Source organism: Tenrec ecaudatus, chromosome 3, assembly GCF_050624435.1.
Source record: "Tenrec ecaudatus isolate mTenEca1 chromosome 3, mTenEca1.hap1, whole genome shotgun sequence".
NCBI classification, from domain to species: domain Eukaryota; kingdom Metazoa; phylum Chordata; class Mammalia; order Afrosoricida; family Tenrecidae; genus Tenrec; species Tenrec ecaudatus.
The window spans coordinates 148177197-148193274 of NC_134532.1; the positions used below are offsets into that span (position 1 = coordinate 148177197).

A 16078-nucleotide genomic window follows, 5' to 3' on the forward strand; every position below is an offset into this window, starting at 1 on the left:
CAGTCATCTGAAAACTCACTTCTTTCCTCCATCCCCACTGTGTCTGATCGTGACCACGACTTCACATAGCTGCCCTAGTTTCCTTTCCTCAAGAGGTAAGAGGTGACTCTCCAGGAACGCGGGGGAACTTTGTTTACCTCTTCGTTCCCCGGCCCCTCTGAGGAGCCATGGTGGCTCAGTGGGCCATGCCTTGGGCTGCTGACCACAACCAAGGGCAGCCGTTGGCCACCACCAGTAACTCTGTGAGAGAAAGACGAGGCGGTGCACTCTTGTCGAGTTAGAGGCTCAGAAACCCACCGGAGCCGTTCTCCTTTGTCCAGTGGGGCGGCTGTGAATCAGACTCGGCTCCGTGTAGCAGAACAAAACATTGCTCATGCCTGTGCCTTCCTCCCAGTTGTTGCTGTGTGTGAGCCCCTTGTTGCAGCTGTTGTATCCGTCCATTTCCTTGAGGGTCTTCCCTGCTTTGCTGGTGCTCTGCTTTGGACATTGTATCAGGTGGCATGCATCCTGAAGGGAGGAAAGCATCTCTGACATAGCCTGGTCAGTACTGGGGACATATTTAATCGAGAAAAGGAGTCCTGGTGCTATTTTGGGCTCCTTTTCTTGATTAAACACTGGACTGCTAACCTTAACATCAGTGGTTCGAAACCACCAGTCAGCTACATGGGAGAAAGACGAGGTTTTCTATTACCATCTCAGAAACTCATAGGGGCCATTCTACCCTGTCCTATAGGGATACGGATTCAAAATGGAGTCCCTGTTGCCAAGACCAGGCACTATGGATCAGCATCACCCCCCTGACGCTAAGTCTGTTTTGGTTCATGTAGAAAATGATTTGTGGTTTATCTAAAGTTAGAATCTAATGCAGTGCCCTGTTTTCACTTGGTAAATCGAACATCTGTGCCTGTGTGGACATGGTGGTCAGAGTGGCAGTGGATGGAGTGGCGGATCATGCACTGTGCAGACCCACAGACCTGGATTTGATCAGAGAAACATGCCACCATTTCCGCATCTGCAAATAAATGGGAATTCCTACCTTCCAGGACCAGTGTAAGGATCTGATCAGGCATACAAAGCCCCTCCCACAGCATCTGACTGAGCCCACTCAGTAAGCAGCAGCTGGCGAGCCCTAGTCAATGTGGCAACTAGTGGTGGTGGAGGAGCTGAAACTCAAGGGAGGAAGATACAGAAGCCACTGTTGTAGAAACACTGGCAGCTGTGCTTAGGAACTTCTTTCTGGCCCCCTCCTCCCCCCTCTCCAAATCCCTCTTGCTCCTCTCTACTTACTGAGTGTGTATACATACATACCCACAATTGGATTTATGGTGGGTTCTACGGATGTCTACCCATGTGGAGTGAAAGGTGCAAGAAACGCCAATACTCTTGTGGCTCCAGCAAGACTTCACTGGAATAAAGCACCCCACTGGAGGTTGGTGGTTCCAACACACTCTGAGGTTCTTCAGAAGATAGGCCTGGCAATCTGCTCCCCACAGGTTACCCCTTTGAATACCCTGTACAGCAGTTCTGCCCTGCACACGTGGGCTTGTCATAAGTCAGAATCGGCTGGAAACAGCGACCCTATAGGGCAAAGGGGGATAGAAGACAGGACAGGTCAGAAAACCCACCATAGTGAGGTGGCGGGGAGACCCAAAAGCACTAATGATTTTACATGACAGACCAGGCCAGCTCCACATACTCTCCAGGGGGTGTGGTTGCTGGAAGGAATAAAGCAGACCATTAAAACCCATACTGTAAAGCAGACCATGAAAATCCATACTGTAAAAGGTCACTGACCTGAGGAAATAGTCCTCCGATGAAAGAGGAACCCAGACCATTGCTGTTTCCTCTTGTACAAATCATTTGCACGTTGCCTAAGGACTCGCCTGCCACGATCACTCGGCATTTCTGACCCAAAGGAACTGAGACCCTCACCTCCTTTTCTGATCGGCGAGCCCCACAGAGGCGCTTATCCACACACTACAAAAGGAAACCGTCACTTCTGTTTAGGGAGCCCCGTGTTCCTTCAGCAGACACCGCACTGTCCTCGTCGCGGCCCCTGTCTGCCTCCCCTCCTCTGTGCGGTGGAGCTGGGCGGTCTCTGATGAGCTGTGGCTGCACTTGGCCTTGTGCGCCAGGCCAGGCTTGGCTGGACGCCTTTGACCCAGCCAACCAGCAGCCAAGGTGAAAAGTGCCATGGGGGTTGGGGAACCTCAGGTCGTAACAGAGTCTGGTTTCACTTGTGACTTTGGCCCCCTGTCAAGAATTCCTTTTTCTTGCTGCTGTTTGGCGTTTCATTTCCTTTGTTTTGTGTGAAGGGAGGAATCAAGTCAAAACCAAGCCCCGTGGCTGAAGGGTGATTGTGACTCATAGCAAGGCCAGTCTGTTCAATGTTTATTTTCATCCAGAAGCATCCATATGGTCAAAGCCATCGAGTCAATGCTGACACATAGCGCCCCGTTAGGACAGGGTAGCACTGCCCCTGTGGGTTTCTGACGCTGTCAATCTTTACGGAGCAGAAAACCTCATTTTTCTCCTGCAGGGCAGCTGTTGGGCTTGAACTGCTAGCCTTGCAGTTAGCAACCGACGCATGACTCCCTACACCACCAGGCACCATCCTTAATGTGAAATTTGGGACAAGCTTGAGTGTTTACCGGGGAAAGCGCTGCAGGCTTTACCTACGTTGTCTTCTGGAAAGAGTTTTGTCCTGTGTTCCAGATCTGCTTCTACTTGGCTTTTGGTCACCTGGGCTTTTGCTTACATAAGACCTGGATGCAGACAAGATCAGATAAATCCTGATGGTTAACCACTTGTTCGATCACACTCTCTTGAGGTTCAGAATGCTAAGGCGATTGTCTAGATTTCAAAAAATAAAGGAGATCTCAAGTCCTCTCCCACCCCCGAACTCTGAGCGAACCAGGAGGCTGGTCAGCAAGAGCAAGTGAGGGACCCAGAGAGCCGCATCAGCCATCCTCACGAGAGTGGGGAAGATGCAGGGTGGAGGTGGAGAGTGGGAAGATGCAGGGGTGGAGGTGGAGAGTGGGAAGATGCAGGGGTGGAGGTGGCGAGTGGGGAAGATGCAGGGGTGGAGGTGGCGAGTGGGAAGATGCAGGGGTGGAGGTGGAGAGTGGGAAGATGCAGGGTGGAGGTGGCGAGTGGGGAAGATGCAGGGGTGGAGGTGGTGAGTGGGGAAGATGCAGGGTGGAGGTGGCGAGTGGGGAAGATGCAGGGGTGGAGGTGGTGAGTGGGGAAGATGCAGGGGTGGAGGTGGTGAGTGGGGAAGATGCAGGGGTGGAGGTGGTGAGTGGGGAAGATGCAGGGGTGGAGGTGGCGAGTGGGAAGATGCAGGGGTGGAGGTGGCGAGTGGGGAAGATGCAGGGGTGGAGGTGGTGAGTGGGGAAGATGCAGGGGTGGAGGTGCTGAGTGGGGAAGATGCAGGGGTGGAGGTGGTGAGTGGGGAAGATGCAGGGGTGGAGGTGGCGAGTGGGAAGATGCAGGGTGGAGGTGGCGAGTGGGAAGATGCAGGGGTGGAGGTGGCGAGTGGGGAAGATGCAGGGGTGGAGGTGGCGAGTGGGGAAGATGCAGGGGTGGAGGTAGCCGCTGGGGGAGGGTTAGCTGCTTCTGCCTGGCTTGCTTTTGTTTCCGCAAAAGCCAGAGGAAAGGCTACGGTGTGACAGCTTCCCCTGGTATCCAGTCTTTCTCTCTATCAATTGTGATCTTCAAGAATCTGAGTTTCTTAGGATTTTTCACTTCTTTGAAAAAGATACAGAGCAGTGATTTTTTCTCTCTCTTTTAATTTCTTTCCTGCCTATAAAAGTAGCTTGTTTCTGCTGTTTAAAAAATAATATTAATCTAAATAATGCAGAAAAACCCAGCACAGAGGAGAGAAGCCCTCCACCCCCACAATCCTTTTCACATAGATAAGTACTTCAATAGTTGATTGTGGGGGTCCTAATTTTGAGGGTAAATTTAACAATGTTAATGATCTATATTTCACGGCTCTAGTAATCCAGTCTTAGAAACCCACGGGGGCAATTCTACCCTGTCCTACAGAGTTGCCATGAGTGAGAATTGACTCGATGGCAGTGAGAAAGAGAATGTTTTAGAACAGTGCTTCTCAACCTGTGGGTGGAGACCCCTTTGGGTTACCTAAGACCATCGGAAAACACTTAATTCTGATGGTCTTAGGAACCAAGACACTGCTCCTCTATCTGTCTCCAAGCTGGTTTGCCCACATGCAGATATGCTGATCTGGTGAGAAAGAAGCTATCTCAACCCTCCCGCTGATGTTGCCTTTTTACGCAGACTGTCGCAAAATGTAGCCATGTACTTTACTGTTATATTAAGACTGTTACCCATGCTACACCATGCTTCAAGACAAGATTTCACATGTTTGTCATTAGAAATAAACATTTCACAATATATAATTACATATTGTTTTGTGATATTAGGGAGGATGACTTTCTACTGGAAGGCTGGAGGCTCTGCTGCACAGAGGTGCCTCCGAAGCAAGGTGGCTTAGGGCGAGTTCTCTAGAGAAGCACAACCAGTCATGTTTGATGGGTTGTAGAAAGAAAGGGATTTGTATCAAGAAATGGTTTAAACAGTTGTAGGAATGGGTAGGTCCAACCCAGTTCAAATCCGGCTTCTCCGGACTCATGGAAGCTGAAGCTGATGAACAAGAAGCAAGGTGACAAGGCAGAGACGGTGGGGGGCCACAGGCTGGTGGGTGCAGAGGTCCTAGGTGGGCTGAGTGAAGCCACTGTTAGCAACTCTGGAGGGCAGAGTAACTCTGTGGGAGGAGAAAGCCCCGTCTTTCTCTCGAGCAGCAACTGGTGTTTAGTTTTACTCTGACACACATGGGGTGGCCAGGGCTTGGAACTGAGTCGACGGCCACTGGAAAGAAATGAAAGATCCGTATAACTAGTGGCTGGCTCTTGGCAATCATTTATTATTATTATTATTATTATTAATTATTATTATTATTCTGCAGCACACTTTCCAGAGCTCCCTATTATGTATCAGAGAAAAATCTAGAGTCCTGTGACCCAACCTTTCCAAGCAAACTTTCCCACTCTCTACAAAAGCCACATCTCTTGCATATCTAATGCTTGTAATGTCACATCTCTGTAGCATTTGTCTCATTCTTCACACCCACGAAACCCAGAGCCCCAAGAGAAACGTTTTCAGTGTCCCCTAAATGAAAGGTAAGCTTCGGGAAGGCAGAAACCGTGTCTCTGTTGCTGGGCTATCTCCCTCCATGCTGTGCAGGAACGTGTGCAGTGTTTGGGTAATTTCCATACATACCTGCACACTTTGCAGGGAAACCAAGGTGGGCACTGCTGATGGTGCAAATGGTGAATGTGCTCAGCTGATAACAGAAAGGTTGGTGGGTCAAGGTCACCCAGAGGCTCCTCCAAAGAAAAGTCTGGTGATCAAAATAAATGAATGAGTAAACGAATAAAAAGAGAGAAAAAAGAAAAGTCTAGTGATCTACTTTAAAAAATCATCCATTGAAAACTGGGTGGCACAGAGATCTATTCTGGCATGCATGGGCACCAGGAGTTGGGTTGACTTAATCGTAGCTGGGTTTTAGCACTACTTTAACAAGTTCTCAGGAAAAGGGGGAATGATGGGTGAAGATTTTTCTTTTCATCAGAGGAATGGACAGCATTTAGCTCGGCAGAGTGCTAGAGTTCTGATCAGTGAAGTGATAGGTACTAGATGTCTGTGATTCTGACGAAGCTATTGCTTTCTTTGTGTCTGGGTGTGACCCACATAGCCAGAGCACAGCCATGTCCTTCTCCACAGGGTGTATTTTTACAACCCCACCCCCACCCACCCCATGGATTTGAAGTTCCAGGGTTGATGTTATAAGGCCTGACATAGTGATTTTGTATTTTGTAACAATGTCGTGGAGCCAACATTGTCTACCATCTCCAACATTACAAGGGGAAGTAGAATGGTCATTCTCAATAGCCCAAGGCTGCTATCTATGAGGTGAAGGTCAGACAAACCTCCTCTCTGCCATTTTTTTTAACCAATTGTAACACATCTCCCCCACACTGCATTCTCTACTTCTCTGCTAAGTGTGATAGATAATCTGTCCCAATAGCCACACAGACCTCACAGGAAATAGGCTTATAGGGTTTATCAGGAAAGCAACAGGTTATAATTAAGGATCAGAAATGACTCAGGATACAGTTCTTCACCAGTACAGCTCTCCCCACCCCACCCCCCAACCATGCCTCACTTGGCATCTGACTTCTCAGCTCCCAGGCCTCTCCCCTATGAGAAAGCTCTTTGGCTCCACTAGGAAATGCCAAGAGGCACCCTACTCTACCAGCAAGCTTCTTAATTGAAAGCACACGGCTTCCTCACGTAGGGTGCGATGGGCAGGAAACTCACTGTGGTCTTTGGCTCGTCTTCTGGTTCTGCTGCTTCTACGGCTGCCTTTTCTCGGCTGCTGCTTCTTGCCATCTCTTGCCATCTCCCATGACACAGCTCTCTCTGTTGTCTATGCTAAGAACCTCCTAGACTGAAGTCCAAAAGGTGTGCTGCGTTTCAGACTCTTTTTTTTTCTGAGTTCAAGTTTAATACAACTACAAAAGATCAATGGGCTTATGCCCCACTACTAGTACATGATACATATCAGGCCCTGCCCAAAACAGCTCAGGGTCATTTTCACTGGGGTGTAGAAAGACTGCCCCTCCCCAGCCCCTACAAAATATACCTATCATATTATCAAATACCATGCTCTCAGTAGAGTCTAAGGCCTTATGTTTGAAACACGAAGAATACGAAAGAGATTTGTTTGTTTTTCTCAAGGCTACTCATGGCTGCCTAGCACTGAAATGGTCCAGTGCTCACTTCTGCTTGGCGAAATACTCTCTGCTCTTCTGGACATCAGGCTTGATAGTATTGCTGCCAGGCTTCCAACCAGCTGGACACACTTCTCCATGCTTATCCGTGAACTGGAAAGCCTGAACTAGAGTCTCATCCACAGAGCGGCCAACAGGGAGGTCATTTACAGTGATCTGCCTAAGAATTCCTTTATCATCAATGATGAAGAGGCCCCTAAATGAGATGCCTTCATCCACCTTTAAGACCCCATAGTCCTGAGCAATGGTACGCTTGGCGTCTGATACCAAAGGAATGTTCATAGGCCCTAGGCCTCCTTCTTTCTTGGGTGTGTTGATCCAAGCCAGATGGCAGAAGCGAGAATCCACAGAAACACCAATCACTTGGCAGTTGAGTTTCTTAAATTCTTCTGCCCTGTCACTGAAAGCAATGATCTCCGTAGGGCACACAAAGGTGAAGTCAAGAGGGTAAAAAAAGAACACGATGTATTTTCCTTTGTAGTCAGTCAGGCTGATATCTTTGAACTGACCATCAGGCATAACAGCTGTAGCTTTGAAGTTGGGGGCAGGGTGCCCAATTTTGGCAGTTCCTGAAGACATTTTGTTAACAGCAGGGGCGCCTACAGGAGCGAGCACCCCTCGTCACCAAGCCCAGGAGAGCATGTCAGACTCTTCTTATCAATGGTCATTAAGATCACCCTTTCTAAGAGGGTTCGGGTTAAGCCAGTGGAATGGCAAAACTGGCCAATCCTCTTGTTAGGGTTCCCTATTCCTTATTTGCATAGATCTCCCATCTCCACAAGGATGCCATGTACCTTATTTCCATTATGAGCAAGCTTTTGAATCTCCTTAATGGGCCACAAGCACCTCATTTGCATAGTGTCACCCAGCCGTTTGGTCAGAGTTACAAAGCTTAGGACTCCAGTATCATTGACTCTTAAACAAGGCTAGGGTTCAGAGTGGTGAGCTCCCGCTCAGTCAAAAAGCAGCAGCTAATTTACAGCTGACCCTTGCCCCACACCCCTGGAAAGGCAGACTCAATTAATAGGTGGATCTTTTTCTCCTTTTGCTATTGTAGTGAGCTCAAGTGTTTTGAATTCTCTCTCAGCCTGACTCACTCCTCCTCCCGCTGCAAATAGCTTAGAGAGCTGTTTCAGAGGCAGATAGGAGACCAAGAAGCTCTTAAATAATTATGAGATAAAGAATATGCTTGATATCTAAAGTTGCTGCGGAAGTGCCGAGTGCCACCGAGGACGGGCAGGGAGGGAGCCACATGAGAGAGCTGATGGGGCTGAGCTGGGTCCTGAAGGTGGGAGCAAAGGGCTCTCGTGACTCAGCTGCAAAAGATTTCATACCATTCATCGTATCTCCGCTCCATACATCATCACTGGTAGTAATGACCTAAGAATAGTTCAGTAATATATTGTTTGGGTAGAAATCAGATGATGTCGATGTTATCCTGAAGTGACTTTCAGTCATGCCCGACTTACAGGGACCCCTACATACACCAGAACAAAATACCGCCCGGTCCTGCACCACCTTCACCACACTGCAGGCCATTGTTGCAGTTGCTGTATCGGTGAACCTTGTTGAGGGTTTTCATTGGCCCTCTACTTCACCAAGCATGACGGCCTTCTTCAGAGATTGGCCTCTCCTCACAGTACGTCCGCAGTATGAGATGAAGTTTCTCCATTCTGGCTCTGCTTCTTCCAGGCAGATTTGTTCATCCTTCTGGTCGTCCACAGTGCGTTCAGTGTTCTTTGTCAACACCGCAACTCAAATGCATCAGTTCTTCTGTCGTCTCCCTTCTGCAGGATGCAGGTTTCACACACATCTGAGGCTATTAAAAATACAAGGGCGTGTCACCACGTATTGCTCCCAGCGTTCCAGCTCGTACACGCACAGGTTTATATCCAGCACGATGTGTTTAAACATGTTGCAGCCGTGTGGGAGCACCTTCAAAGGTGTCCAGTGAAAGCGGTGCCATCTGAGATGATTTCCCAGGCCTGTTACATCCAAGGCAGAGGGATTAGCTCTGAGATTAGCTCAGAAGTTGTTTTTTTTCAAAATGGATAGATTTTCCTGAAGGCATAGGAGAATCATGAATGCAATACAGTATTATGAAGAAGTCTTAAGAATATTAAAGGGGAGAGAGCATTAAAACTAATTGTGATGATGTATATACAGCTCTTTTTAAAAGCAAGGTAACTAAGGAAGTGTATGATATGTGGCTATTATAACCAGAAAACTACCAAAAAAAGAAAGAAATCAAACTTGACCAATGTTTAGCGTGGGTGAAGGAGGAAGAGTTTCTGCCTAGGCGGCATTGAGTTTATGTCAATGGTGGTGGAATAGTTTGGACAAGGATCTCAATAATGATTGTACAACACAAAGAGTATAATCAACGGCTCTGAATTATACATGTAGAAGTTGTGGAATAGGAGAATGTTTTGTATATTTTTGCCACAATTTAAAAAAATTACCCGAATAACAATGAGTACAAAGAAGAAGGAAATGTTCTAGACTTGATTGTGGTAATGATTATAGAGCTCTTCTTGCTATGACTGAACTGTTGAATTGTGGATAAAGTGCCAATAAAACTGTTTAAAAAAACCCAAACCAATAAATATATAAACTTTGAATTCAAGAATGTTGAAAAATATTTTGGTGAACGCAAATACATTATAGATTAAAATAGAATCTTCTTTTTCTGAGTTAAAAATAACCCAAATGTGACAAAAATGTAAAACCACTAGATAAAAAAAATAAAACTAAAGGTACTAGACTGCAAAAAAGAAGAAAATTAAAGTTGCATTGGTGAGGGAAAAAAATCCTGGAGAAGTGCCAACAAACTATTCCTACCATAACCATTTCCCTTCTCGTTCCTTCTCCTTCTTCCAGGGTAGCAAGGGCTGTCTATCAGAATTTCATTGAGAAACCTCACCCCATCCACCCTGTGACCCCGATATTACCCCTTCAGACATTTTTTGTTCCCCCACCTCAAGGAACATTTAAAAAGAACCCAATTTGAGTACCTGGTGGATGCCAAGGCATAAAAGACGTGGTGAAGTAAATCACACACTGCAAAATTCTTCAAAGAAGAGTTAGCAAAATAGAAACACTGCCTTCAGAAGAGTTTGCAACCCGGGTGGAGAGCATGTCAATCAACAATAGCTGCGTCGTTGGGTATTCTTGCTTAATAATGACGTTGTTGACTCTGTAGCAATACTTTTTGACTTACCCTCATGCCAGAGCTTGCGTCAGGTGAAGCTTGGGCCTCAGAGTGACATCTTTGCTTCTTAGCACTTTAGAGAGCTCCCTGGAAGCAATGTAACACAGCATTTGCTTTCTCGTTTGCGGCTTCCATGCTTGGGATTGTGGATCCAAGTAAAAAGAAACCCAAGCGCATGTACTCTTCGATTCTGTAACACGGCCAACTCACTGCCATCGAGTCCATTCTGACTTACAGGGGCCCGAGAGGACACAGTAGAGCTGCCCCTTTGGATTTCCCGGAGTGTAGAGATTTGAGGACTATTATCTTTTTAATAACAGAGCTCCGTCATTGACGTGCCCTTGCAACATTGGTAGGGGCCATCAAGTAGGTGCTGACCCCGGCAGCCCTGTGTACAACAGTCTGAGCTGCTGGCCAGTCGTGCACCAGTCTCATAGCTGCTGTCCTGTCTGAGTGCCTGGTGGCAGCCGCTGGGTTGATTCATCTTGTCCAGGGCCTTCCTTTGTCCTGCTGCCCCTATACTTTCCCAAGCACGATGTCCTTCTCCAGAGTCTGGTCTCTCCTGGCAATATGCCCCAAAGATGCGAGATGTAGTTGCCCCCCTCCCTTGAAAGGAGCATTCTGGCTGTACCGTTTCCAAGACAGATTTATCTGTCCTTTGGTAGTCCAAAGCTCACTAGGTCCATAATTCAAAGACCAATTCTTCTTCGGTCTCCCTGACTCAGTGCCCCCCTTTCACATACATATGAGGTGATTGAAAGTACCATGGCTCGGGCCAGGTGCACAGTGGTCCTCAAAGGGACATCCTTGCTCTCCAACACTTTAAAGTGGTCTGGCACAGCAGATTTACCCAATGTAATAAACATGTCACTCCATCTCTTGACTGCTGCTTCCATGAGCATTGATTGTCCATCCGAGCAAGATACATTCCCTGACAACTTCAATCTTTTATCTGTTCTTTATGATTGATGTTGCCTATCGATCCAGTTGGGAGGATTTGGGTTTTCTTTACACTGAGTGGCAACATAGCTTTTCTGAAATTGGAGGCCCGGACTGGTGACATTTGGCACACTCCTGAATGCTGTCTCACAGTAGCATGCCTTTGTAGCATGTGGTTTCTGACATGCTCTGAATCGCATCCCTTGTGTATTGTCAGTCAGAGGCTCCCTGCCAGGGGAGTGACAGATGACATCAGGCGATTATTACACATACTTATTGTGTCTCTAGCGGTCTCACTTTGTCTAGATGGGTCCACCTCATTTTCCTCTTTTGATTTTCTTTAACATTTCCCACCCCTCCCATGGGAATTTTGTAAATTTATTATTTTTAAAAATTGAACAATGGTGTGAGGGACGATGCTGGGAGAGTGGAGGGTGAGTGGGTTGGAAAGGGGGAACTGATTACAAGGATCCACATGTGACCTCTTCCCTGGGAGAGGGACAGCAGAGAAGGGGGGAAGGGAGACTCCGGATAGGGCAAGATATGACAAAACAACGATGTATAAATTACCAAGGGCATATGAGGGAGGGGGGAATGGGGAGGGAGGAGGGGAAAAAAAAGAGGACCTGATGCAAGGGGCTTAAGTGGAGAGCAAATGCCCTGAGAATGATTGGGGCAGGGAATGTATGGATGTGCTTTATACAATCGATGTATGTATATGTATGGATTGTGGTAAGAGTTGTATGAGTCCCTAATAAAATGTAAAAGAAGAAAAGAGAAAAAAATGATTAGGGCAAAGATTGTACAGATGTGCTTTATACAATTGATGTATGTATATATATGAACTGTGAAAAGAATTGTATGAGCCCCAATAAATTGTTAAAATTAATAAAAAAAAAAAAGAAAGAAACACACACACACAAAAAAAATTGAACAATGTACGCTCAGAGTTAACCTTTTGCTTTGTTGGTTTCACTCCGTGCCTTTGCCTTTCTTGTGAGCACTGTTAGGACTTCTTAAAGAGCACCCCACCCCCAAGGAGTTGTGCGACAGTTAAGCGCTCAGCTGCAACCCGAAGTTTGGCAGTTTGAGCCTGTCCAGTGGCTCTGAGGGGGAAAGGCTGATGATCTGCTTCTGTAAAGACTCCCCTCCAAACAAACAAACAAACACACAAACCAAACTCACTGCCATCAAACAGGGCAGAGCTGATTCCAAGACTGCCACTCCTTCCAGGAGAAGAAAGCCTCATCTTCCTCCTGCCGAGTAGCTGGTGTTTGAGCGCCTGCCCTTGCCATTGGCAGCCCAGTGCATGGCTGCCCATCACCAGGGCTCCTGTGAAGGTCACGAGTGGTGGGCGCTGCGGTGCAGTTCTTCCCTGTCACACCAGACAGCTAGGGATCCAACATTGACTTGGTGGCTCCTCACAAGGAGAAGAAAAAGAACTGTTAGGTGTTGTGTTAGTCTGGGTAGACTAGAGAAATCCACAGAAACTCATATGTGTACAAGATAGTTTTATATAAAGGGTAATTGCACATTAAGAAAGCATCCCATTAAGAATTATATAAAGGGTAATTGTACATTTTGGGGGTGGGGGTAATTGTACATTAAGAAAGCATCCCAACCCAGTCCAACTCATGCCCATGAGTCCAATATTAGCCCATATGTCCCATATCAATCTATAGAATCCTCTTCCGACTCACAAAACATGCGCAATGATGCTGAATGCAGGATGATCACAGGCCAGTGGGTGCAAAGTCTTGTGGATCCAGTGGCAGTGGAAGCACCTCAGCGCTGGCAGGGGTCTTCACCTGGCTTCTCCAGTTCCCAGGGCATAGGATCTATCAGCGTAGTACCATGTGTCTTGTCAGGTCTTGTCAGCAGAACATCGTCTCAGGGAGTGAGCAGAGAGTGAGAGTGTCTTCTGCCTCCGAGGAGGAAAATACAGGAGTTCCCAGAATCCTCAGGAGAAGGCTGTGTCCACACAGAGACCTCATTGGCTATGACCCAATTTACAGACTAGATTCTACCCTTCGCTCTTAATCCTATCAAGTCCCAAATTGACACCAGATTATGTAACTGCCACCGGTAATTAGGTTTCTCCCTGTTAATGCTGGACACTATACTGATCAGGTCTCTGCAGTGTTGAGCGTGGTTGTTGTTGTTCAGTGCCATCAAGTCAGTTCCTACCATAACTCATTGGTAGCGCTGGTAATACTGTTTCCATCTATAAGCTATGCCCCCAGTTCCTTCCTTTACACAGCAAATGTTTATTGAAAACTGTCTGTGACTTAATTGGATTGGGGGTGGGAAGGGCAGCAGCTGGCGGCTTTATATTGGTGTCAAGATGCCTGCTCTCCAGGACTGCTTTTAAATGCCTATAAAATTTTTAAAATAAGGGATCCAGGATTCCTGGTGTTGTAGTGGTTATGCACTAGGCTGTTAACTGTAAGGTCGGCAGTTTGAAACTACCAGCTGCTCCTTGGGCAAAAGACTGGGCTTTCAACTCCTGTCAGGAGTTACAGTCTTGAAACCCCATGGGGTAGTTCCATCCTGTCCTATGAGGTCGCTGTGAATCAGAATCGATGCATGCCCATGCGTTTGGTTTGAAAGGTTAGAGTAGGAAGCCTGCCCCATCTCTGCCTCCTGTGTTCAAAGCCTCACATTTTGGTAAGTGTCCTTTTGCATTTCGTTCCTAGAATATCGTGTTAAAGAATGGTACTGAGACCTTTGACTCCTGGGAGAAGCCACCTCTGCCTGTGTACACCCAGTTCTATTTCTTCAACGTCACCAACCCAGAGGAGATTCTCCAAGGGGAGACCCCTCAGGTCACAGAAGTGGGGCCATACACCTACAGGTGAGTTCCACTGCCTCCCGGGAAATGCGGGAGTGCCTACGCTCTGTCCCTCCCCAGCAGCACACCGTGAGCTGTCTCGGAGGCCTGCTTTGAGCTGTGTGCGTCTGGTGTGCAGCTCCTGGCTGGCACCCACCCACGCGGGGCCGCAGCCCAGCAGGGCTCCTCGTCTGTGCACATGTGGAGCTAGGTCCTCAAGTGGCCAGAATGTAGCTATTGCTCTCTTCTGCTCTTTGATTTTAACATATTGCGTATGATCTGAAATTTGCCATTTTAACGTGCAAGTCAGCGACATTTGTTATAACCAACACTGCTGTTTGTTTACAAAATGGTTTTTTCATGATCTCGGACAGAATTTCAGCCCTCATAAAGCAACCACTCCACATTTCCCCCCGCCTGAGGCACCCCTGGTGATCTCTTCCCTACTTTGCTCTTTATCCATTTATTTTCCTAGTCTAGACATTTCATGGGATCATGCAATATTTGTTTTTTTATACATTTAAGTAAATTTTTAAGTAGATGGCTTATTTACCTACAGAGATGGGGAGTTTTTGTTTCTGTCAAGGGCCATTTGGATATTTATAACATCATTTGTGGGCCATGCTGGTCAAACATTTCATTAACTCACCCCCCCCCCCCCCCCAAGAACCCAGAGATCAGAGTGGTTACGCATTGGGCTGCAAACTGCAAAGTCAGCAGTTCAAAACCACCAACTTCTCTGTGGGGGGGTGGGGGGTGCTTTCTACTCCTGGAAAGAGTTAGGGTTTCAGAAACCTACAGGACAGTTCTACCCTGCCCTGTAGGGTCACAGTGAGTTGGAATCAACTCCGTGGTTTGAAACGTGATGGTTGAACCGCTGCTCTGGTGAGGCACGTTATGCTAGCTGAGACGGGTGATTTCACAGGCCCAAGGACAGGAACTTCCCCTCCTGACTTAGCAATGTTTTCAAGATTTGGGGGTATCTTGTTTTATTTTTATAATTAAAAGATCATTTTATTGGGGGCTCTTACAGCTCTTAAAACAATCCAAATAATAAAATAATTGTTAATAAAAAAAACAATCCCTACATCAATTATATCAAGCATATTTGTGCGTATGTTGCCATCATTATTTTCTAAACACTTACTTTCTATTTGAGCCCTTGGTATCAGCTCCTCTTTTTACTCTCCTCCCCTGTGCCCCCTTGATAAATTATAAATTATTATTATTTTCATATCTTACACCAACCGCTGTCTCCCTCCCCCAGGGTGGGTATTGTGTTTTAGATCAGAACTTCATTTCGCCTCATGGCTGAATAATATTTCAATGTGTACTCCACATTTTGTTTGTCTAGCCATCATCTCTCGAGGGACATTTGGTCATTTCTCAACTGTGCCATGAAGAGCCACCCCTACCCATGACCCTTTAAGGTTGCCCTTGATTTTCTTTAATGACTTCTAGGGCTCCCCCCTCCCTGCCCATACCTAGTTTTAGGTCAGTCTCCAGAGTTGGTTGCTGTTCTTCTGGGCGCTTCTCATTACTGCTAGGCCTCAGTCTCTTATGAACCTCCCTGGGAGGAAAAATAACCAAGTGGGAGGCTGAGCCAGACTGTTCAAACCGGTTTCTCTAGAGTCAGTTTTTACTCCTCTGAAAAGAAAAAAACCTTTGCTGCCATCAAGTTGATTCTGACTGATAGTGACCCTTCTAAGACAGAGTACGGTTATCCTTGTGAGTTTCCAAGGCTGTAAATCCTTATAGGAGCTGAAAACCTCACCTTTTCTCCAAGAAACGGCAGGTGGGACTGAACTGGTGACCTTTGGGCTAGCAGTTCCACGCAGCAGAAAAGCCCCACAGGGTTCCCAAGGGAGTTATCCTTACGGAAGCACGGGGCTCCATCTGTTTCCTGCCAAGTGACTGGTGGCTTTGAGCCCCTGACATCTCTGTGAGAGGCTGCCTGCTTGACCCTACACCAGAGCTCCTTGAGTCTTTGCCAGTGACACCAATTCCTGGGGAGTTATGGAAAATTGCTCGTAATCAATTTTTTCAAGAATAATTGAAGCAGCAGACAGGATTTTTTTCCCCTTTGAGAATTGCTAAATGGTTTTTTAAAAACCTTGAAATTTTGTCATAATTGCTTGCTCAATAAATATTTCTGACTGAATTATTTATTTTGAATCAGTACTGTTCTTGGTGCTGGGAATTTAAAGATAAAAATCTCAG

The 16078-nt window shown here is 46.8% G+C and overlaps 1 protein-coding gene and 1 pseudogene across 1 annotated transcript in view; one reads left to right on the top strand and one right to left on the bottom strand.

The window, feature by feature from the left end:
- The window catches only part of SCARB2 (scavenger receptor class B member 2), an 81679-nt gene that overhangs the window by 15589 nt on the left and 50012 nt on the right, over positions 1-16078 (top strand). The window contains exon 2 of the mRNA XM_075544180.1: positions 13725-13882. Coding sequence (XP_075400295.1) covers positions 13725-13882 — 158 coding nt within the window. The remainder of the gene's footprint in view (positions 1-13724; positions 13883-16078) is intronic.
- On the bottom strand, positions 6840-7472 carry LOC142443606 (peroxiredoxin-1 pseudogene; annotated as a pseudogene).